The sequence below is a fragment of the Somniosus microcephalus genome, chromosome 3 (genome assembly GCF_052327205.1).
Source record: "Somniosus microcephalus isolate GS21.2 chromosome 3, FLI_Smic_1.0, whole genome shotgun sequence".
Classification (NCBI taxonomy): Eukaryota; Metazoa; Chordata; class Chondrichthyes; order Squaliformes; family Somniosidae; genus Somniosus; species Somniosus microcephalus.
Genome location: NC_140989.1, coordinates 130268001 through 130293603, shown reverse-complemented (window position 1 = coordinate 130293603; position 25603 = coordinate 130268001). Strand labels below are relative to the sequence as shown.

Below are 25603 nucleotides of genomic sequence, written 5' to 3'. Positions count from 1 at the left end.
CGCCTTCAATTTTTTTTATTAGATGTCTAGACACTGGTTAAAAAGCACCAGGTATACATAAAACACTTACATATGTACAGTTGCCAAAGTATTATGTACATAGCGCAGCAGAAACATACTGCAAATAATAAGGGTACAGATTCAGACCAGTGCAATTGCTCTCTGGCAGCACTTTAAGATCTAGGCTTCTAACATTAGCAATGTAGTGCAAATAAAACTACAAAAATATTAAAACTAGAGTAGAATTTTACTAAAAAGGTGCAGATATTTAATAACTGACAAAGTATTCCTAGTATGTCACCAGAAGAGTTATTAAATTAGCGACTGTACAGTAAAGCATCGAGCGGGCCAGGATCAAGAATATTTTCATTAAATGTCCGTGTTTTGAGGTAGGTTATAAAAAAAATAGAAAACGTCCTGTGCGGTAAAATTTTTACTCGCGAAAGTCACAGTACACTGTCGCACAGTTGTCTAACAAGGGACACAGAATAAAAATGTCACAAGAGCTTCATTCACATGGTAGCCTGAATCCAATTGAAACATTTGTCAGAGACAGCATTTTAGAGCTGAGCTTTCACTATGCTCAGTTGATAATTGGAAAAAAAAAGGGAGTTTAGCAGTAGTACAGTGGTCAACACATTAACATTAAATTCCATGGCAGAAAGTGACATAAAATCACAGTATCATTCTATGATTCCTCCACGTACATTTTTGGGGCAATAGTTAATGGGTTAATGACAAAGTTCAAATCATGTACAAAGAAAGTTTAGGTGAATAGCTTGAGCAGAGCACCGCCAGAGGAACTTGAACCCAAGACATTTTAAAACACTGACAAAAAAAATTGCAAGACAAACTAAACAGTAATAAGAAACTAAAATCAACATACAAGCATTAGCAAACTTTCTTTACAATTAAAAACCCTTGCACAGGAACAATGAATCCTCATGAAGGTCTCTTATTTGCAAAAAAAATACACAAATTAATCACAGATAAACTATTTAAACAATGTCTGGGGCAGCTCATAATTGTGCAGTTAAATCAGAGAAGATTGACAAGAGGATGCCAGTGACTGGTTATAACTCTAAAGGAATTCAGCTTAGGTTTTCATCAACACTGCTAAGCCAAATGGCTAAAATGTTTCTAGAAAGCTTTCAAGTAGGATTCTTTGATGACTCATCTGATTAAGGCTCAGCCATACAGACCAGGATTGTCCCAGCTTCAATCCCCAGTCTTTGCTAAGCGAGTTTATCGCAAATAGGTGGCAAAAGGGAAACCTCAATTAACCACCTTGCCAGAGTTAGAAGGGGAAATAACACAGGGTTCCTTCTCCTGCTCACTGGTGACCCCTCACTCCTGCTGCTTGAATTGTACATGTGAGCTTTGGACAAGATTGGCCTCAGATGCAATGCTTCCCACAGTCAAATAGTCACGCAGCAAGGAGTCAGTGCCTTCAAGAGGAGGCAAAGGAGGGTGGAAATGAGAGGAAAAAAACAAAGACTTTTAAGTCATGATATTAGAAACACACCAGTGGGATAAATACTGCAATGTACTTTTTAATAACTTCATCATAATGTAAATATGCTTTCATTCTCCTACTAGCCAACACAAGTCTCCATTTATTTGTCCAGCTACACTGCAGAGAGAAAACAAGACGCAGACCCAGATTATCTGGGAAGAAAATGTACACTTCTTCAGCCGAGTGCTATTTCCTTTATTACATTCTTATAATAAACAGTCAACCTTTGGATCTGTGAAATCATGTCGATGACAGATGAGTGTAGCCAGCTTGCATTTTCATCCTCCTCCGAGCTAATGCTGCTCGCTTCTTCTCTTCAATCTCTTGCAGGGAACATTTTGCCACTGGTTTCTCCACTGTCTCAACAACTGAACAAATGAAAAGCATATAAAGCAATATCTTTTAAGACAATTAATAGCTTAGATGTACAATTTAAATTGATTTCATACAACACTTCATACAGTTTCAATACAGCTAATCGGAACTTTGAAAAATGGTCAGCTGACAGTTCCCCAGGTACGATTATTTTACCATAAAAATCATCTGAAAACAATCAATTAAATTGCTCAATTGTCGAAGTGGATATTCATTGTATAGAATTTACTAAAAATTATTTCCACCTGTGTAATATTGCGTTCCTGCATTCTAAAGCGCTGAGCCTTGCTTTCATCACCTCTGTACTTGATTACTCCAATATCCTCAACCAGTCTACCATCTCCACAAACTCCAACAGCCACCAGTAACCGTGCCACGTTGAACCCAACTCGCCCAACACCCACTTCCCTGTTGACTTCGGTCAATTGTGAATTTTAAATCTGAGATTGATAGATTTTTGTTAACCAAGGGTATTAAGAGATATGGGGCAAAGGCATGTATGGAGTTAGGCCACAGATCAGCCATGTGTGGTGGATGGTGGAACAGGCTCAATGGCCTACTTCTGTACCTATGATTGCATTGGTTCCCTGTCCTCCAGTGTATCAAATTTAATTTAAAGCCTTACCTTCAAATCCCTCCACGCTCTCGCTTTAACCTATCTTCTGAAATCTCCGCCAGCCTTGCATTCCCCTCCACCACACCCTTTAGTCCTGACACACTTGGCCTTTTACCGTAACTACCCTCAAAACAAACCGCCTTTGTTATTATGCTCCCTTTCTAAATCAAGCATGATATATACATTGCTTTTCCAGTTTACATTATAAACGGCAGTATGTGAAAAGCATCATTTTATACCTTTTTTTGGGGGGGGCCTGGGAAGAGGCTGGAGGAGAACCAACTCCTACTGACGTAGTCACAATAACAACACTGCATCTGTGAAACTTAAGCGATCAATTCTTATACTGGGAATTAATTGATGAGGGAATTTTTAATGCTGACTCATTAAATGACATGGGATAATTTTCCTCACTTCATGCTGCTAACAGGGAGCCTCATTGGCTGGGAGCTTGTGTCCGAAATTCAGGTGTGCACCCGAATCGCTGATCGTAACCCGTTATCAAAGCTCCCTATTGGCAGTGCAAAGTCAGAAAATTATCCCTATTGAAACAACATTTGAGTGTAGTGTCACCTGAAAAACAAGATATTAGTTATCACAAAAATTTCTAATGATAGGGTATTAATCGCGATTTACTGAAATTCAACATTAAATGTTGAAAACTAAACTAGGCCTCCTCACCTGTGGTCTGTAAAGTAGAGTCAGAAAAATGTCTCTTTAGAGGTAGTGCCGAGTACCGTGTAGCTGTAGGAAATGCGTTTGACTGAACATTTCTTTCCATAGGGCTTTTTACATGATCTCTGTTGCCAAAAGTCTTCACACTGTGTGTTACATGACTACTGGTGTTCCCTTGAATACCAATCACAGAAGAATCTGTAATTTTAGTGAAGGTGAACCATGGAGTTCTGGTAATGCCAGCAGTACCCTGTGATTTTGGGGCTGTGTGACTCACGGTTACAGTGGATGCACACAGTTTGTGGCCACGGCCAAAGTTTGCAGTGATTGAAGCCTGATGCACATTTGAAATGCCAACATCATTTCCAGATCCAGGCATAGAATTAGATCTGTTAAAATTCATTGCACACATGCTGGTGGTATTTGACAAAGCTTTAACCTGGAAATTGCTTACAGAATTCAAATGGCGGCTTTGTGTGGGGAGTGTAGCTGTAGTACACACCGTGCATGCCAAACCTGTAGGCTTCAGTGGAGGCCTCGTGGAAGATACAGTATTTTGTTTTGCTGCTAACCGTACTCTAGAGCAGATTTTACTTTCTGGCACAACAGAAGATTGATTTTGATTTAAATGCTTTTGCTGCCCATCCAGCTTTTCAGTAAACTGATTTTTTTGCATGTTTGAAGTCAAAACTGCATTGTTCGTTAAACTCTGGTTACTATTTGCTAGTTTAAGTCCTATAGTTTCATTGGTTATAGTCACCTCAGAGCTCTGACTTTGAATCAGCTTTTCTACGTCATCGCACATCCTGTTCAAATCATCGTCGTCATCGCCAGTTTCCCACAGGCTGTCTGATTCACAAAACATATTTTGAATTTCATCATAGAACTCTGCATCATTCCAGTCATCGACCGCAAATGGAGGTAAACCACTTTGCATCTGTACATCAACCCTTCTCTGTGAACCAGCACCGGAGGGTTTTTCAGATCCCAGCTGATCAATAGAGTTCAATTCTGCAAGCACTGAACAGTCAATGGAAACAAGCTTTTGTGAAACAAGGGAATCCTTTGTATTCTTCTGTACACGGCCACTATACAACCACTGTTGGTTAAAAGGTTTTGTACATGACAAGGAAGTCGATTCCCTTGGAGGTACGTTAAACAGATGGGAACTGCGTTGAGGTTTTGGAACTTCTTCAGAATTCCTCTGTTCTTTTTTTATTAATGCGTTAACCACACTTTTAAAGTCTTTAGCTTGTTGACTTTTTTTGAGAGATTCCTGCTCGGTCACCTTACTGCTAGCTTTGCTTTGTAGCGTAAAAGTAGCCCTTGGCTTTGCTCTTTCAGATCCTTTTCCGAATTGTAAGGTTTTGCCTACCATTTTTGTGTCTTTGGGTTTGACAACAGGACTTTGCACATGCTGCATAAATGATACAGATGGTACTATGCCAGAAGTAGCCTTTGGCTTGCTCATATCACTAAATTTCTTTGCACATTTTTGGTTAGCAGCATCCAAGGTATGACTTGACTGTTCTGGGAAGTGTGTAGATTCCTTGGGAGTGGCAATAAGTTCTGGGTTTTGTGTAATTTGCATGACAAAAGAGTCCTCCTCCATCCAGTCATCATTCGCCCAGTCATCAAACCCATCATCCTCTGCAACTGTTTCAAATGTACAAGGTGCTGTTATTCTGCTTTTGGATTGAACATTAGTTTCCTTTTGCTGTTCCAATTCACAATCAGTAGCGATGCCTTCACAAACAAACCCTTTGCCATGCTCAGAGCTTGCTGCATTGCTAAAGAGAGGACCCTTACCTGGATCTAATTCAAATGATGTTGAGGCTTGAGGGTTGCTATTTTGTTTAGAAATCAAAGAGGAAATCATTAGTTCTTCTTCCCTCGTCATATTAGTGCCTTTGCCATGATCAATTTTGTCTTGGGCAGATGTTGTGACTGCTTTGGCAGTATGATACCCATCTAATTTTGGACTTGAAGTGTCATCGCCCGAGAAGCCCTGACTCAGAGGTCGGCCAGCAAGTTGGGTGGGTCCATCAAACAAGGCACTGACGGCAGCTTCGGCTTCTAGATCCAGTGTCTTCTGACTACTATTCTGACTGTGTAGTTCGATTATAGGAAGGGCACTGCCTGCACTATGTTTAACTGACTCAGGTACCTGTTCCAATGCTGAAATGGCATAGTTTGGACGCTCTGTATGTAGTGTTTGTTCCGAATCTTCATAACCTAGAGTCCGGTTAACTTCACAGGCTTCTTGACCATAACTGACATCTTGTTCTACCATGTTTCGGTCAAATTCTTTTGCTAACTTCATTAGTTCTTCCTCTGTATTCCTTTGAAATCTATAATGAATAAGAACTTGACAAATTCTCACATACAGTACTACTTTAAAAAAAAAAGAAACTTTACTTTAAATGAATTTTTTGTAGACATTCATTTTGTTTCCTATTTTAAGGTCATTTTAACCCAGAGTCTCAGAACTTCATCTGTAATTAGCAAAAATCAATACATCACACTGCATTTGTGAGCAAACATGCAATGAAGTCTAGATTGACAATAGATATGCTAATATGTTGAACAGCATGATTTTGTTAAGTCTTGTTCGAATACTGACATTTTTAATGTACATTCCCTATTAAGTTACTAAGTCAAATTGTCCTGAAGAAATTAATTACAATAAAACTGGACAGGAATCACTCGTGTATATGCAGATTTATAAATACAGCATTTTCAAACTTTTTCCATGCCTTCATAGGCCAGCACACATACCAAATTAGTGTTGAGCGACAAATGGAAAGCTAAGGTTGTGTACAGCAATCCTAACAGACTAATTTTAAAGAAATCAAATCGCTTGTATGAAAGCTTGACTCGTCAAAAGAAACGCTTCCATATATGTAAACAAGCTCCACACTCTCCATTTAATAGTGTCTTTAGTGAGAGTTAAAATGTTTGTAGCTTTCTGCCAAACAGCCAAATGTTAATGGCCCAAAGTAGCACTTTCAAGGAATCAATAAATGGGGGCAGGGCAATTAATGGGCCTTCGCTTCAACCTCAGAAAAACACACTGAATTGAATTGAAAGTAATGAAAGAGACAAATTTTAATTTTGTTGTATTAATAGTCTTCATTCTCGAGGGGATTTGATGCATACAAATGAAATTTACAGGCATCAGAGTTGCGTACAGTTAGTAAAAATGAATGGAACCAGGAAGTGAGGAAGCTTACGTAAAACACATGTACAGAGAGCAGCAAGATGCACACAGGGCAGAAGTAGCAGCAAAGTGTAAACTACCCATTTCATTGGGGAAAATGACCTCTTTTCAAGTCAATGCAAATATATATCGGCAGGTCTGAAGCTTTAGCATTTTTTTTTTTTTTAAGAAAAAGCATCAAAATTGGACTATTTCCAAATTATATCTGATTTTACCTTTCTTCAATGGCATGCCATATAAAAACTGACCTATAGCATAATGCTGCAACATAACTCACCTCCCAAAATGGCCATGAATTTTAGACAATGGCTCGGATTTTGGGTTTTCGCACGTGAAGCGCATGTGCGAAAACCTGGAACTTGCAATCTTGACAGATCCAACGCATCCCCGGGAAAAGGGCATCCGCAGGCAGAGTGTTGGGCCCAACTTCTGACCAGCGAATGCCCGTGAAATTCTTACACCTGCTTTTACCAGTGCAAGCGTTTAAAAAAAATTAAAATACTTTTTTCCCCCAATCATTTAAACATTTAAAAACCTGTACAATAAGGCAAGTTTATTTTTATCCCCTTTAAAACATTTACATTTAGTTTTCAAAAAAATTAAATTTGTTTTAAATATTTAATTAAATGGCATTTTAATTAATTTTAAATATGTAATGGTTTTTAAAAAAAAATTATTTGATGTGTACATGTATTTTTTTTTTTGGAGTATTCCCATTCATGCTTATTGGGGATTCCGTATGTACGGAATCCCCATTAAGCATGAATGGGGATTCCTTTCTTTCATTGGTTGGGCTGGCCCACGTGCTTGTGAACCGCCTGCGCCCCTGGGATACATGGGCCTCTACCCACAGTTACCGGCCCCTGGGATACATGGGCCTCTACCCACGGGTACCGGCCCCTGGGATACATGGGCCTCTACCCACGGGTACCAGCCCCTGGGATACATGGGCCTCTACCCACGGGTACCAGCCCCTGGGATACATGGGCCTCTACCCACAGTTACCGGCCCCTGGGATACATGGGCCTCTACCCACGGGTACCAGCCCCTGGGATACATGGGCCTCTACCCACGGGTACCAGCCCCTGGGATACATGGGCCTCTACCCACAGTTACCGGCCCCTGGGATATATGGGCCTCTACCCACGGGTACCAGCCCCTGGGATACATGGGCCTCTACCCACAGTTACCGGCCCCTGGGATACATGGGCCTCTACCCACGGGTACCGGCCCCTGGGAGACATGGGCCTCTACCCACGGGTACCGGCCCCTGGGATACATGGGCCTCTACCCACAGTTACCGGCCCCTGGGATACATGGGCCTCTACCCACGGGTACCGGCCCCTGGGATACATGGGCCTCTACCCACAGGTACCGGCCCCTGGGATACATGGGCCTCTACCCACAGTTACCGGCCCCTGGGATACATGGGCCTCTACCCACGGGTACCGGCCCCTGGGATACATGGGCCTCTACCCACGGGTACCGGCCCCTGGGATACATGGGCCTCTACCCACAGTTACCGGCCCCTGGGATACATGGGCCTCTACCCACGGGTACCGGCCCCTGAGATACATGGGCCTCTACCCACGGGTACCGGCCCCTGGGATACATGGGCCTCTACCCACGGGTACCGGCCCCTGGGATACATGGGCCTCTACCCACGGGTACCGGCCCCTGGGATACATGGGCCTCTACCCACGGGTACCGGTCCCTGGGATACATGGGCCTCTATCCACGGGTACCGGCCCCTGGGATATATGGGCCTCTATCCACGGGTACCGGCCCCTGGGATACATGGGCCTCTACCCACGGGTACCGGTCCCTGGGATACATGGGCCTCTACCCACGGGTACCGGCCCCTGGGATACATGGGCCTCTACCCACGGGTACCAGCCCCTGGGATACATGGGCCTCTACCCACGGGTACCGGTCCCTGGGATACATGGGCCTCCACCCACGGGTACCGGCCCCTGGGATACATGGGCCTCTACCCACGGGTACCAGCCCCTGGGATACATGGGCCTCCACCCACGGGTACCGGCCCCTGGGATACATGGGCCTCTACCCACGGGTACCGGCCCCTGAGATACATGGGCCTCTACCCACGGGTACCGGCCCCTGGGATACATGGGCCTCTACCCACGGGTACCGGTCCCTGGGATACATGGGCCTCTACCCATGGGTACCGGCCCCTGGGATACATGGGCCTCTACCCACGGGTACCGGCCCCTGGGATACATGGGCCTCTACCCACGGGTACCGGTCCCTGGGATACATGGGCCTCTACCCACGGGTACCGGTCCCTGGGATACATGGGCCTCTACCCACGGGTACCTGGAGAGGCCCAGGACCTAGAGTCTCCGTACCTCCCGGACCACCAGGTAAGCAGGCATTTTATTTGTGGATCGGAGGCATTTCCCCGCAGGAAGCCTCCGACCGCAAATTCAGGGCCAATATTAACTGAAGCAGAGTTAAATTTGATAATACTCTGAAATGTTACTGCTCATAAAACAGTAACTTGTAAGTAAACAAGTTAAGAGCTTTGTTTTCAAACTTGAAATATCTCTCAGGTTCCATTAAACTTGATCAGCGACCCAATGATATCATTATATTACTAACAGAGTGTCCCCAGGAAACTTAAGTAAACAAAGGTCAGTCTGCCCCAGCAAAAAAAAATCTGATTTATATGACATTGAAGCATTTTTACTTCAGCTTTGTGAATTGGAAAATTTCAGGATATTACTTAAGGACTCTGCAATGGTTGCCGTTAATTTAGAACAGTTATCAATTTTGAGCACCACACACACTCAGGTGTGGGAAAACCAAGCCAACAAATTGCTCCAAATAAACTCAACAGATTTTCAATCAACAGTTCTCAAGTACAAATGAGCCGTGGAAGTTATTTTAACAGCGTATGTCACGTTTTTTAGTAACAAATTCTGTTTATATCACAAGGACTCTAAACAAAATCAACACTTTTTGTTTTGAATACATTAAACGGCTTTGTCATTTTGAGCTGCCGTGACATGAGAAAGTGGTATTTTCAACGTAAATCATCTTTTTATAGCAATTTCACCTGTGGAACATGGTAGAATCCATTCAATAAAATGCAGAAAAGTTAAACTTTAGCCAAGCATTGTAACATCACAAAATTTACTGTTTCCTTAATAAATCAACTTGTGTATAAACCTATTGATGCAGAGCTTTATATATTTCTTTAACTGATGCATATGCCAATTTTCCATAATAACAGCACAGCACAACTTGCTTTACAAGTAAATTCATCGGGCAGTCTTAAGTTAACCTCGCTGAATGCTATAAAACAGTCTGTTAGTGGCACATACCTTGAATTATTTGCTTTGACCCTTTCTCGAAAAGAAACAGTCGGGCTACACTGGATTGCATCCTCACCTAGCCACATGTTCAGAGATACTTCGGTAGATCGCTGCTTATCCCAAAAACAAATTGAACGATTAATTACCAACAGTGACACTCTGTAGATATTTCTTTCTTGTTTAAATATGTTTAAGAAAATAAAGTACTGAAACTAGATTACAGAAGAATTCCACTTAAGAGGAATCTCTACTGCCAAAGGAAAATTGTAACTACATACATTCCAAGTGAAAAAGCATAATTGAAATAGGTAATCAAACTTTCTTCTCATTTATTTATCTTCCATACACACACTAGGATCATGACACAGCACTGACATAAACAAGTTGATTTATATGCTTTTAAGGCTTGCCTTGAGAACACTTTAGTGAAAACATAGGACGACACCCATATCTAAAGCAACTGTTAATATTAGCCTACGGGGTAGCCAGGGCTCAGGTGGAATTGGCTTTGGGAGTGGGTCAACAAACATTAGGCAAGGCTGTGCGCTCCTGGTTGCTATTAGTGGTTTAAATACATACATAACTTACAGAAGAATTTGGAATTATCATTGTGACATTCTTGTTCTTGTAGTGTCAGCCGTGGCTCAGTGGGTATCACTCTCACCTCAGTAGGAAAGCTGTGGGTTCATAGAAACATAGAAGATAGGAGCAGGAGTAGGCCATTCGGCCCTTCGAGCCTGCTCCGCCATTCAATGAGATCATGGCTGATCATCCAAATTCAGTACCCTGTCCCTGCCTTCTCCCCATATCCCTTGATCCCTTTATCCTTAAGAAATATATCCAACTCCTTTTTGAATATATTTAATGAACTGGCCTCCACCGTCCTCTGTGGCAGAGAATTCCACAGGTTCACCACTCTCTGGGTGAAGAAATTCCTCCTCATTTCAGTCCTAAATGGCTTACCCCTTATCCTTAGACTATGACCCCTGGTTCTGGACTCCCCGGCCATTATAAACATCCTTCCTGCATCTAGTCTGTCCAGGCCTGACAGAATTTTATAGGTTTCGATGAGATCCCCTCTCAATCAAGTCCCACTCCAGAGACTTGAGCACAAAAATCTAGGCTGAGACGCCAGTGCAGTGCTGAGAGAATACTGCACTGTCAGAGGTGCCGCCTGTCAGATGAGATGTTAAACCAAGGCCCCGTCTGTTCTCTCGGGTGGACAAAAGATCCCAAGGCACTATTTCGAAGGAGGGCAGGGGAGATAGCCCCGGTGTCCTGGTCAATATTATCCCTCAATCACGCACACTCTATGACAAAAGATTTTAAAAAGCAATCTGAAGTCCCTTTTCGCTGCAGCACCCACTTCTTGTTCAATTACCAAATTAGCTAATTTAGTCATTAATGGTAGACTGCATATTCATGAGTGAAATTATACCATTAAAAAAATCAATTAAATTTACGCTTTAGAATATCGCAAACTTTGTCAATGATATAGCAACTTAATGAACAAGCTTGTTAATAACAACAGCAAATCAACAACATTCCCTCTAGTTCATTCTCAATTCATCACTTTAGTCAGACACGGTGTCATTAAACACTATCAGCAACTCTTGGACATGAACCAATCAACATCTTACCAGACTTCTTTATTATGAAAGGGTTTGATAGGGTAGATATAGAGAAGATGTTTCCACTTGTGGGCAAGTCCAAAACTAGGGGGCCAAATACATGTCACCAATAAATCCAATCGGGAATTCAGGAGGAACTACTTTACCCAGAGAGTGGTTAGAATGTGGAACTCGCCAGCACAGGGAGTGGTTGAGGTAAATAGCATAGATGCCTTTAAAGGGGAATCTAGATAAACACACAAGGAAGAAAGGTATAGAAGGATATGTTGATGGGGTTAGATGAAGTAGGGTGGGAGGAGGCTCGTGTGGAGCATAAACACCGGCCTAGACCAGTTGGGCTGAATGGCCTGTTTCTGTGCTGTAAATTCAATGCAAAACTGGCATTTTTTTTTTTTTTTTACACACGCGTAAACTTTGAGTTAATTTAGAGCTCATTCCAACATACCTCAATAACTGCTCCACATTCTCCGATCTAATATAATAGGTTTACAAAATAGTTTGTTACCTGAGGAGCAATACGCTTTACAATGTCGGCTATTTCCACTGCATGTTGACAAGCTATAGACTTCTTTCCATTGTCTGCATAAGAAAAGGAGAGAGGCTAAATTAACTTTCATTTCCTTCAAATTCCATTACTTATTTTCAATAAAGCCAAAAACCTCTCAGTTACTTTTCGCAAACAAACTGATGGGTTTTTTTCTGCTTTGCAATATACTAGAAATAATAAAGCAATTCTACACCTAATTTTAAACTTGATGGTCTTGAGATAATGCTGTGGGATACTAGCCGACAAATACTCAACCCCTTTGCCCGAAATTGCTCAAGTATTTTAGCAGAGGCATTAGTTTAAAATAAATTAGGGCTGTGGTTCTACAGTGAACATTACAACAACTTCACTTGGCCTTCCAACTGGAAACAGAATCCCACATATGTAGTGTCCGTGTGTAGATAAAGACACTGAAGACAGGAGTTGGTTCATAGGTATTTACTAAGCAAGTCTTTGGGGGGGGGGGGGGGGGGGGTTCTAAAGGATATACACAATACACAGGCTTATATAGCCCAAGTGGCAATTACCGGCATTACGCACACCTGGGGCTCTTAAAGGCACATACACCACAATTCCTCCCCTTCTAGCTAACTAGTACATCATATTTTAAGTAATTATTAATTACATGTTATATGCAAAATAATATACATTGCTGTATTAATTAATTATAAGTTAGTCTCTCAGGAGGCTTCCTGACTCGGTCCGGATAACGCCTTGGGGGTGTAGTAGTTTCTGGTGGTGTAGTAGGTTCTTCTGGCAAGGCTGATTCGGCTTGAAGGCCAGTGTCGGGTTCATCGGGTTCCAGTATCACCGGATCGGAGGTAGATATGGATATCTCTACCTCATCGTTAGATGTATAGCGTGGTGGTGTAGGTTGTCCCTTTTCGGATGACTTGATGATTTGGTCAGCATGGCGCCTTATTATGCTTTCTCCGATGTCCACGGTATACATCAGTGGTCCTAGTCGTGTGCAGATAGTTCCAGGCTGCCATTTCTCGGTACGGTAGTCCCGGGCCAAAACCGGTTGGCCTATCTGGAAGGCCCTAGTTGGCCTTTCATTCATGCCCTGAAACTGCCGGTTCTCCACGTCCCTTCGGATGTTGGGCTTGACCAAATCCAGCCGGCATCTTAGGTTTCTATTGTAGAACATCATGGCAGGAGTTTGGTTTGTAACCATATGTGTTGCATTCCTATATGCAAATAAGAAGTTATCCACCTTGTGCTGAAGTTTTATGTCTTCATTACCCATGGCCTTCTTAAAGGTCTGGACAAACCTTTCAGCCAATCCATTGGTGGCGGGATGGTATGGGGCGGACGTGTAGTGCTTTACCCCATTGTTCTTTAAGAACTTTCTGAATTCTTCGGACACAAATTGCGGTCCATTATCAGAACATATCTGTTCCGGCAGCCCATTTCTGGCAAATATGGTCCTTAATACTGTGATGGTTTTTTCCGTGGTGGTGGACATCTTTATTACCTCCGGCCACTTGGAGTGTGCATCAACTGCGATTAAGAACATTGAGTCCATAAATGGACCAGCAAAGTCGATGTGCACCCTTTGCCAGGGAGATGAGGGCCACTCCCATGGATGTAGAGGGGCCTGTGGCGGAGCATTTTGGACCTTCTGGCATCCTAGGCAGCTCTTGGTCATGTCTTCGATGTCTCCATCGATACCTGGCCACCATACAAACACCCTAGCTAGGTTCTTCATTTTCACTCCACCCAGATGCCCCTCGTGAAGCTCCTTTAGCACTTTATCCTGGAGTTTGGGTGGAATCACCACTCTGGATCCACACATCAAGGTTCCTCGGCACACTGACAGCTGTTCTCTTCTTTGCAAGAATGCTGGCAACAGTGGTTCGCCATGTGCTGGCCATCCCTTCATTGTTAAATCGTAGACCCGTGAGAGAGTAGGGTCATTTCTTGTCTCCCTTTCAATGGCAGAATTTGTCACCGGTAGACATTCCACTATGGTAGAGTGGAATATCTCTACTGGGTCTACTGTAGGTGCCTCTTCTATCGTTGGCAACGGCAGGCGCGATAAACCGTCAGCATTCCCATGCTGTTTTGACCCTTTGTATTCAATGTTGTATTGGTGTGCCCCTAGAAAAAGGGACCACCTCTGTAGTCTTTGTGCCGTCATAATGGGGACACCTTTCTTAGGGTTGAATATGGAGATGAGGGGTTGATGGTCAGTCAGCAAGGTACATTTTTGGCCGTGTAGGTAATGGTTGAATTTCTTCACTCCCCATACCAGGCTGAGTGCTTCCCTGTCTATCTGGGAATAGTTACGCTCAGCTGAGTTCAATGAGCGTGACGCAAAAGCTATCGGCCGTTCTGAGCCATCAGGGAATCTATGGGACAATACCGCTCCTATGCCGTAAGGGGATGCATCGCACGCCAGTCTGATTGGTAGTGATGGGTTGTAATGAGCCAAAACTTTCTCGGATGTGATTAAGTCTTTACATTTATGGAAGGCACGTTTACAGTCTTCGTTCCATTTCCAAATCACTCCTGTGTGTAGAAGATCATTAAGAGGGTGTAGAATAGTTGATAAGTTCCGTAAAAATTTATGATAGTAATTTATTAATCCCAGGAATGACCTCAATTGTGAAACATTTTCAGGTGCTGGGGCTTTTATAACTGCTTCAATTTTTTCAGGTGACTTATGCAACCCTTCCTTATTAATTATGTGGCCACAATGAGATACCTGATTTTGGAAAAATTCGCACTTGGGGCAATTTGCTCGTAGGCCCCGTTCTTTCAGCCTAGTGAGCACCTGCTCCAAATTGGCAAGGTGCTCGTTGTCGTTTTCTCCTGTTATAAGGATGTCGTCTAGGTAGCACTGAGTCCCCGGAATCCCTTGCAGGACTTGTTCCATAGCTCTTTGCCAGATAGCTGGAGCTGATGCTACTCCAAAAACCAGTCGATTGTACTGGTACAGGCCTTTGTGTGTGTTTATTGTGAGATACTTTTTAGAGGTCTCCTCAACCTCCATCTGTAGATATGCCTGTGCCAAGTCAATTTTTGTGAAACGTTTTCCTCCGGATAGTGAGGCGAAAATATCTTCTATCCTTGGAAGAGGATACTGTACCGTGTGAAGGACCGGGTTTACAGTCACCTTAAAGTCCCCACAGATGCGAATTTTTCTCTGTTCCTCAGTTATTTTTCAATGCTTTTTTCATGACTGGAACGATGGGTGTTGCCCATTCGCTCCAATCTATTTTGGATAATACGCCTGCCTTTTCCAAATTCTCCAGCTCTGCCTCGACTGCCGGACGTATTGCGTATGGCACTGGTCTTGCCTTAAAAAATTTTGGAATTGCTGCATCTTCCACTTTTATTGAGGCGGTGATGCCTTTCAAGGTTCCTAGTTTCTCTTGAAACACTTCTTTGGCGTTGGCCAAGATGTCTTTTAATCGTTCAGGTATGATGTCATCATTGTTTTTTTCCTTACTGGTCACCGTCAGTGCCTGAATGGAGTGCCAGTCTAAACGTATCTTCCTTATCCATTCACGTCCCAACAACAGTGGACCACCATCTTGTAGAATGTATAAATACAACTTTTGTATTTCTTTGCCGTTGTATACCACAGGCACCTTTATTTTTCCTTTGGGGTATACTTTCTGCCCCGTATATGTTTTTAAGATAATGGATGTGTCTTTTAGAGGTATATGCGAAAATAGCCTCTCGTAATCTCGTCGATTTATTACGGTTAGAGCTGATCCTGTATCTAGCTCCATTTTAACTGGGGACCCTGCTATTATGAGGGTAACCCAAATGGTCTGGTAATCTTCATTGGCAATTACATTATGTAATTTGAGAGAGCTTAGTCTCTTGTTCCCGGAGTTGCTATCGCTCTTCTGGTCTTTGGAGCTACTGTCCGTCATCATTTGTACCTTTCTGTGCTTTTCCTTATTGATTCTTTTCCCGTTAGTGAATTTTTTATTTTCAGATCGGCATACACGTGGAATGTGTCCCATCTTTCCGCATCGCCTGCATGCTTTTTCTTTGAACCAGCAATCCCTCTGGTCATGGTTGGATCTGCCGCAGCGATAACATCTCTCGAAACCCCGTGTCATTTCATGGGTGCCGAAGTCCTGTTGCCTTTGCTGTATCTTTGCCGCTCCTATTGCACTGAAAGCCTTGTCCAGTGTTAAATCTTTTCCAGAAGATATCTTTTTCTGCGTTTCTACACTTAGGGGATCGCAGATGAATTTGTCTTGCAGAGAATCTGCCAGTCCTGCCTCGAATTGGCAGTGTAGGGTATCAACAATCTCCTCAAAATTCTTGTCCATCGGTTCGGCTGGAGTGATTAAGTTGCGTAACAGCTTGTATGTTTCTGCGCCCATTAGATCCAGAAGCACTGAAGCTTTTTTTTCATCTTCTATTCCAATTGCGGTGCAAAACACCTCCACTCTTTCTACATATGTGGTCCAATCCTCTATCTTGTTATCAAAAACATCAATATTGCCAAAGTTAGGCTCTGTTTCATTATCAAAAGCATCAATATTGCCAGACTTAGGCATTTCAAAAAAGATATGGCGCTTCCCGCGCTTTTTTTTTTTCTCTGTAGCAACGATATGGCGCTTCCCGCGCTTTCCCGCCGCTGCTACCGATAACAAGGCTGTTTTACTGTGGTTCCCGTTTATTCACTGTTGGAGACTCGTTCCCGACGGAGGTCTAAACGCTGACCTGCTTGCCGCGCCGGCCGTCTCCCGAGTGCACCCTCCCAGTCCGTTATTGCTTGCCTCCGATTTCGCTGCCTGTCTCAGCTGTAGAGCCCGCCGCTGGAGCCCCAGCCTGAAGCCCAGGAAGGATTAGCGCAGTACCTGCCACCAGCTTGGCCAGCTGGTGAAACCACAGTTTCTATTACTTCCTTGAGTCTTCTGGACGCTGGAGGAATCGATGTTGAGGTGCTGCCGAATTGCAGGTAAATCCGTTTCCACTTCGTCGCCACTGTAGTGTCCGTGTGTAGATAAAGACACTGAAGACAGGAGTTGGTTCCTAGGTATTTACTAAGCAAGTCTGGGGGGGGGGGGGGGGGGGGGGGGGTTCTAAAGGATATACACAATACACAGGCTTATATAGCCCAAGTGGCAATTACCGGCATTACGCACACCTGGGGCTCTTAAAGGCACATACACCACAACATAAGCATAATTTTTTTTGCCAATAGAGCCTGTTAATCTGTATAATATGCAATAGCTTCACACAACATATGCAGTGCCTTTAAAATGTATGCAATGAGTTATAGAGCTGATCAATTCAACAACAACTTGTATTTATATAGTGCCTTTAATGTAGTAAAAGGTCCCAAGGCACTTCATAGGAGCATTATAAAACAAAATCTGACACCAAGCCACATAAGGAGATATTAGGGCAGATGACCAAAAGCTTGGTCAAAGAGGTAGGTTCTAAGGAGTGTTTGAAAGGAGGAAAGAGAGGTAGAGAGGCAGAGAGGTTTAGCGAGAGCTTGGGGTCTTGGCAGCTGAAGGCACGGCCTCTAGTGGTGGAGCGATTAAAATCGGGGATGCTCAAAAGGCTAGAATTAGAGGAGCGCAGATATCTCGGAGCATGTGGGGCTGGAGGAGATTACAGAGATAACATTAATTCAATATTAGTGGTTAAAATAAAAGAGCAATGCTTAACATTTACAGTAGTTGTATAGCAAAACAGCTATTAAGACACAACAGGCAATATATACTTATGTGTGTGCATTGACTGATTCAAGACGCATACATGCTGAGCCAGGTAAAAGGAGAGGAGAGGTAAAGCAATGAGAAAAATGTCAAAGCAGAGAAAAAAGTGCAAGACATGATTTTTTTAAAAAGCAGAGTAGTGTACACAGAATTTTTGAACAGTCCTAGCTCATGTGCTACATTACCTAATTTAAATGTGGTTGGAGAGTGCTGGTCCCAATAAATATCCTGCTGTAACTCGGAATCATTGACAGGGGAATCATGATTAGCAATGAGCTGTTGCTTTCTTAATATCCTCTTAGGAGTTTTATATGACAATATTTCTGGAAGATAAAAAATACAGTTTAGATATGGTGCAGAGATTGGAGTACAACTACAAATAAGCACTTTTAGAGCAGGCCGTCAGCCCAATTCAGATAACACAGCATCGATACATATACAAATATATGAACACCTTTATGGAATGAGCTGCAACCACAGTACAGTATAACAAAATAGCATCTGAAATAAATAAGTCTCCATTACTAACACATTGCTTTTTGCAACTCTTAATATAGTGGATTTGGTACGCATTGTTAATCCCTAACAGAGGAAACACAAATAGAAATTCTAGCACTTCAGTAGAGAGAGGCCCCACTTGGACAGAATAATCCAGTGCTCCAATTTACTTACATCATTATAACGAAACTGCTATCCGCTCACAAGATAACCTATTAGCTTCCAATGTTTTGCTAATAAGGAACATTCAAATAAACCTCACAAACTCAGGGAAATTATTCTCTCAGTCATTAACTATTAAAAACTATCTTCATGGGCTCCCCCTGAGGGCTCCGCAAGATCCAAAGGGTCCCAGATTCAATCTCCCTTGTGTGTGCTGCATTAGTTGATCTCAGCCATGACAGGAGTAGAGGCGCTAAAACACCGAGTGAGGAGAAAAAGGTAGCTAGTGATCCCAGTCCTAATTACCATCCAATAGACTGCTGCTTGAAGTGCACACGTGGATGCCAGCAGAGGTCAGGACCAGGCTCAGCTGTACTGCCCAATCCTCACCCTCACTCAAATAGCCTGCCAACAATCACGTGCACGTGAATAATGTCCGCAGGGTATGGTAAAGGAAGGCACCCAAGCCCTCAGTGAGGAGAAAAATTGGTGGAGAAATGTTTTTTTTTTTTTTTTTTTAAATAAACACATCCATGTTCACACAGAATTGCTGAATTCTACTTTCCATATGCAATCCTAATTCAAAGTAATTTCATTCAAATGATCTGAATTCAATTATTTTCAGCATTAAGTTGCTACCTTTCCATATGTTGTTTAATTTGAATTACCAGACAATTCAAGTTTTTTTTTAAGCGCAAAAATTACTTCCAATTATCAGGAGTAGATTATAGTCTTTGATTTGACATTGGGACATCGGGAATTCTAGGCTAAGCTACACTACTGAGAAGAATCATTGCTGAAAGTAGCTTTAAACTTTGGCAGGGCAGAAAACTGGGGGTATCAGAGCGACCGGCCGATATATACCCTGTCCGATTTCTTTGCCTTTGAAAATCAGATTCAGTGCTACCAGTTTTCCACCCCCAAAGTTGAAAGTTGTTGCCATTGTGTGCTAAGGCAACATAAATTCTGAACATAACTATTTTGTATTTCATTGTAAGATTTCTATAAATTACAGATAAAATTAAAACTATTTGCTAACCTCTATCAAACAAAAATACAGAAAAAACATCTTAAATAAGGGAACAAATTTTGCAATGGATGAAATATTTTCAGGGTGCTAACCATTTAAAAATGCAAGGACATTTTACACACAGGTTTTCGTTTGAATGCTTACTGCTTGAATCAAGGTTTATTTTAAACAACAGCACTGAATTGGAAGTATTAGAATTCTACAGTTAGGACAGCTTAATAAGTTTGAGAAAATGTTTGCTCTGTATAGAGAGGCAAAGCTTACTACAGGAAACTTTTTTTATCCGGCACCGACGAGACCGACATGGTGCCGGTTCATCAAAAATTTCGGATAACCGAGAGCTATAGTAAAAGATACGGAGAGCTGAGAGCTCCGTATAAAGCAACAAACCCTGTTGCTTAGCAACAGGTGCAGAACAATGGCCACAAGTTCCAAGCGTCTCTGTAGCTTAGCACCAGCTGCAGCCACACCCTTGCACAGCAACAGATCGAGGAAGGCAAGTACAATATGAAGTAAAACTTACCTGAACCTACTCCTGAATTTTGCTGGTTAACCGAAATTTCCGGTTATTTAGGTGCCGGTAAATCGAAAGTTTCCTGTATTTCGAAAGGGGCTAGTTCATTGAGAGGTATAATGCTTCAGACAAGAAGGTCTAGCTTAAAAATGTGGATGACAAGAGGGAGGGAACAAGTAACCCACCATAACAGCCATTTGATTGCACTTTATTTTTGGTAGACACCTGCTTTGTTCGGGAACGATGGCAGAGAGCTGTCGGGGATGATTATAACCACTGAGGTTGAATCACGGGCAATGAAAGAAAGACAAACAGAACAAGAAAAAGACTTGCATTTATACAGCGCCTTTCACGACCACCAGACATCCCAAAGCACTTTACAGCCAATGAAGTACGTTTTTTTAAAGTGCAACACTACTGCAATGTAGGAAACGCACGAGCCAATTTGCACACAGCAGGCTCCCACAAACAACAATATGATAATGACCAGGTCATCTGTTTTAGTGATGTTGATGTTTGTAGAGAAAGGACTTCAGATTTTTTTTTAAAGTTACAGCAATCTGTAATTCCCAATTTAAGTTATTATAATAAATCTCACCACAGTGTCACCCAAGATTTAACTCAAATCCTCATCCTGACTGGGGCAAGAGTGCTACCAACTGAGCCAAGCCAGAACATTGGCAAGTTGACTTCATGAGTTATTAAAACTTAAGAACCATGGATTGCACTGATACATGGCTTCCTTTTAATTCACGAGAACAAATGATGGAGAGAAAATGTTGTATTGAAAGATTTGTTTGCTATGGGCAGAGTCATTTCAATTAACAAAGAAGCCTCTTAATATTGGCTAGGCAATATTCCTCAGGACGATTTCCATCAAGGTCATAGAACCACCAAAATTTTCATGGATTGTAAATGGAAATTTTAATGTTGTAGATCAGATTTTGGAAAAGTTTCATAGGATGCTTAGGGACTTTATAAGTGTCTGGGATGATCTTTTGGAGTTTGGTAGATTCATTGAGCTTATACCAACCTATCCCTGTGGGATTTGATGTATTATCCTCCAATTCATGTCCTACATTCCTGAAGTACTCGTTTTTGAATGTCACAGGGCAGTAAGCACACCATGCAGTGAAGACAGTAATCAGTGATCTTAAACCACTCATTCATCTCCTTCACATTCTGTCCATTTTCTGAAAACAAAATTTTCCCAGTGATGAACGAACAATAATCTATTGTTCAATCTTATTTTTTCAAAACAAGCTGGAGACAGTAATTCACACAACACCTGGGGGCATATAAGGCATTGTGGCTTCCAAAGCATTCCTATGGTAAGCCTCCCCAAGGCAGTAATGCAATGAACATTGTAAGATACACTTCAGCTGAAAAGAATGTAAAAAATAAACTGCTCATGCTATGGGTCCAGACCCACCAGTAGGAGATGCAATACAAAACTTCCCATGCGCTCAGAGAACAAATAAGGGCTAAACATAATGGCCCTGAATTTACGCGGGGCTCTCGTGTGTCAGCTGTGGCTCAATGGGTAGCATGCTCACCTCTCCAGAGGCTTGGGCATAAAATCTAGACTGACACTTTAGTACAGTACTGAGGGAGTGCTGCACTGTCGGAGGTGACGTCTTTCGGATGAGATGTTAAACTGAGGCCCCATCTGCTCTCAGGTGGATGCAAAAGATCACATGACACAATCTCAAAGAGCAAGGGAGTTCTCCCCGGTTTCCTGCCCAATATTTGTCACTCAAACAACTCACTAAAACAAATTATCTGCTTGTTATCACATTGCTGTTTGTGGGAGCTTGGTTGCCGCGTTTCCTACGTTATATGACAGTGATGCTTCAAAATGAACTCATTGGCTGTAAAGCACTTTAGGAAGACAAGGTCATGAAACACGCTGTATAAATACTAGTTCCTTCTTCTTTTTCCCCTACCATAACTTCAGTGGGAGACTAACTGAGCCCTTTTAGAAATACCTATTCTTCTGTTTCTCCATGAGATAGGCCTGTCTTTTGCCAAAGCACCCGTGGATATTCCAGGCGAACCTCTCCAACCTCCTCCTTATTCCGCTTGCACTTTCCATTGTCTCTTTCTCTAACCCCACCAGAGGGATATCAATCACCAGACTGTTACCAATAGTCCTGCAAAAACAAGGGCCCCACCATCCATGATCTCATTGCGGATGAATCTACTAACTTCCTGTCACTGACAGAGACCTGATTTATGGGCTGACCTGGCACTATATTCCACCACGTGCCCTGCCCAAAGCACATCAGCATAGCTCTCGTCTTACCTCAGGCTCCCTCTACTCCAGGGGCACCTGCTTCTCTTCTGAACACTGCATCCTCTACTATCCCTTTTTAATTTAAAGTCCTCATCATGTACTGACCCGCTCAAGTCCCCTGACAACTTCCTTGCAGAGACTTCTTCCCTTAGACTTTACTCTCTGAGTGATCCTTGGTAACCAACCTACACCTGTTCTATATCCTAGGGAAATTTGGCTTTGGCACAGATTTCATCAGGTAAATAAATACTCTGTAAGCCACTGCTATAGTTTTCATTGATATAGAACACAATCATCTCTCTTTTGTTTCAATTGGGTAGAGGCACCCAATACAAATACCTGTTCTTCCCCCACCCCCACCATTGTTTTCCCAAGCTGCTATAAACAGCAACAAAGAACTTGCATTTATAGAGTGCCTTATCATGTGTTCAGGCAACTCGAAAGCTCAGCACATCCAATAAATTACATTTTAAGTATAGTCAGTGTTGGCAAATGCAACAGCCAATTTGCGCACAGCAAACGACGAGTTAATCTGATTTCGCTGGCAATGGTTGAGCGAGGACATTGGGCGAATTCTTATGTCTACTTCAAATGGAAGACAGGGCCTTGATTTAATGCATCACCAACAACACAGCACTCCCTTAGTACTGTCTGTCCTAGATTATGTGCTTACATTTTGGAGTCGGGCTCAGAGGCAAAAGTGCTACCAACTGAGACAAACAGAACCCCTGACAAATTGCAATAAGGGCAGATTGGCACATCCATGGCATATGGGTAAAGTTTAAAGAATGCAAGATATGCTTATACGCCAATTACTACTGTTCCGGAACCCACAGTCTTCCCTCCCGCACATAGAGGGCAATTCAGGTAACGATTAAATGAGGACAAGTCTGAGGTTTCATGCAGCAGGTACTGGCACAGTGAAGCTGTAGATATGACCTTACTTTGTCTTCTAATGTGATTATCTGCTTAGGCATATTTATCATTCAGATCCTCTCTCACTTATTAGATGCTAACATGGTAAAACTACTGGCCGGCATTAGGAAGGAATTGCGAGGTGTAAAGCTTTCTTTACCAAGTGACCATTTTCCAATTGAATACAATGGCCAGGCTGAAGTATATAACTTTTAACATATAGTCTGAGTCAAGATGTGGAAAATCTCATCCACACCTGATACTTCCACCTGCACAACATCACTTGCCTCCACTCCATCTCTGCAACCTGCCCCCTCCACTGAAACCAAGTCTGTGCCTTCACCAATTCAAGACTCATCTTCTGCCACTCTGACAACCAGCCTCCCCACCTCAATCCTCCAAAAGCTTCAACTCATTCAAAATGCCACTGCCCTCATCTTCATCTGTACAACATCCCACACCCCCCATCACCATCCCTAGCAGATTGACTTCAAATTCCCCAGTGGGCTCATCCCATCCTACTTTAGAGATCGCCTCCAGTCTTATGCCCTCGCACGTACCTTTTTGCCCCTATAAATACAAAATTTCTCCTTGCACCATCAACCCCGGCCCCCCCCCAACCCCCGCCCCTCCAACACTGGCAGTTGCTCATTCGGTCGCTATGCTTCTGCCCACTCCATGCCAAAGTTCTCTCTACCTTCCTGCCACTTTTTTTTTTTTTAAATAACCTCAAAATCCTTCCCTTTTACGGTGCCTTGGGTACCTCACAGGAACAGGAGGAGGCCATTCAGCTCCTCGAGCCTGTTCCGCCATTCAATGCGCTCATGGGTGATACACCTGTTGTGCCTGGATAGCCCTTAATAAACTTGCCTAGTAAAAATCTATCGATCTCAAGTTTTTAAAATTATTAATTGAGCAAGCATCCATTAATTTTTGTAGGAGGGAGTTCCACACTTCTATCACCCTTTGCATAAAGAAGTGTTTCCTAACTTCATTCCTGAATGGTCTGGCTCTCTCCTTAACTCTCTGCTCATTCCCCCTCCTGTTTGTCGTAGAATGATACAACACAGAAGGTCATTTGGCCCCTCATGCCTGGGCTGGCACTTTGAAAGAGGTAAACAATTAGTCCCACTACCAACCCTTCCTCTGTCATGCACTATTTTGACCCAAGAGCTTTGAAAATAATCACAACTTGCATTCATATAGCACCTTCACATAGTAAACCATCCCAAGATGCTCCACAGCAGTGTTATCAAACAAAATTTGGCATCAAGCCACATAAGGCATTAATTATTAGGACAGGGAAAGATAGGTTTTAAGGGCCATCTTTAAAGAGCGGTAAAGAGGCAGAGAGGTTTAGGGAGGGAATTCAGCGCTTAGGGCCCAGGCAGCTGAAGGCACAGCCACTAATGGTGGAGCGATGAAAATCAGGGATGCTCAAAGGCCAGAATTAGAGGAGCTCAGAGATCATGGCGGGTTGTAGAGCTGGAGGAGGTTACAGAGATAGGGAGGGTCAAGGCTATGGAGGGATTTGAAAACAAGGATGAGAATTTTAAAATCGAGGTGTTGCCAGATCGTGAGCCAATGTCAGTCAGCGATCACAGGGGTGATGGGTGAACAGGACTTGGTGTGAGTTAGGATACGGCTTGCAGATTTTTGGACGAGCTCAAGTCAATGGAAGGCGGAAAACATCTTCATGCACATCTTACGTGTCAGCCGTGGTTCAACGGTAACACCTAGCCTCCAAGTCAGAAGGTTGTGAGTTCCAAATCCCACTCCAGAGACTTGAGCACAAAAATCTAGGCTGACAGTCCTCTAACTTTTTCCAGTTCTGACGAAGGGTCACAGGCCTGAAACGTTAACTCTGATTCTCTTTGCACAGATGCTGCCTGACCTGGTGTTTCCAGCATTTTCTGTTGTTACTCCAGTGCAGTACTGAGGGAGTACTGCATCATCGGAGGTGCCGTCTTTCAAGTCAACACGTTAAACCGAGGCCCCGTCTGCTCTCTCAAGTGGGTGTAAAAGATTCCATGGCACTATTTTGAGGAGGAGCAGGGGCGTTATCCCTGGCATCCTGGCCAATATTTATCCCTCAATCAACATCACTAAAACAGCTTATCTGGTCATTATCACATTGCTGTTTGTGGGAGATTGCGGTGCTCAATTGGCTGCCACATTACAACACTGACTACACTTCAAAAGGTACTTCATTGGCTGTGTCTTTCTTTTTACAATGTGTGTGCTTACAGACATACAATAATTATTATTGCAATCGTTCCCTTTGGTTAGTTGAAATGAGGGAGGAAACTAGTTGACGAAGATAGGTAGCGTCTTTTCACCTTCAGCTTCCCTGGGCCTAGCTGCAGGCTTCGGGTCTCGGCTCAGCCGGTTGCCCCTGGCCCGAGGAGTCAGCCCACGGCCGGCGCTTGCCTTACTCGGATCCTCGGGTGTGACAGGCGGGTTCGGGTTCGGCCTCCCGCCGCCTGCCTCCGCCATCATCATTCACTCGGCCGCTTCACACCGGCCCGGCTCCGACATCTTGCTTTACAAACCAGAAAAAAAAACCTC

General features: G+C 43.1%; 1 protein-coding gene across 1 annotated transcript; it reads right to left on the bottom strand.

The window, feature by feature from the left end:
• Window positions 1–25603, bottom strand: etaa1a (ETAA1 activator of ATR kinase a). Its single transcript, XM_085981620.1, has 6 exons — window positions 25375–25603; window positions 17806–17943; window positions 11877–11950; window positions 9750–9850; window positions 3189–5533; window positions 1–1884 (listed from the first exon to the last, which is right to left on the bottom strand). The coding sequence occupies exons 1-6, from the start codon at window positions 25535–25537 to the stop codon at window positions 1757–1759; spliced, it is 2949 nt and encodes a 982-aa protein (XP_085837746.1). The 5' UTR covers window positions 25538–25603; the 3' UTR covers window positions 1–1756.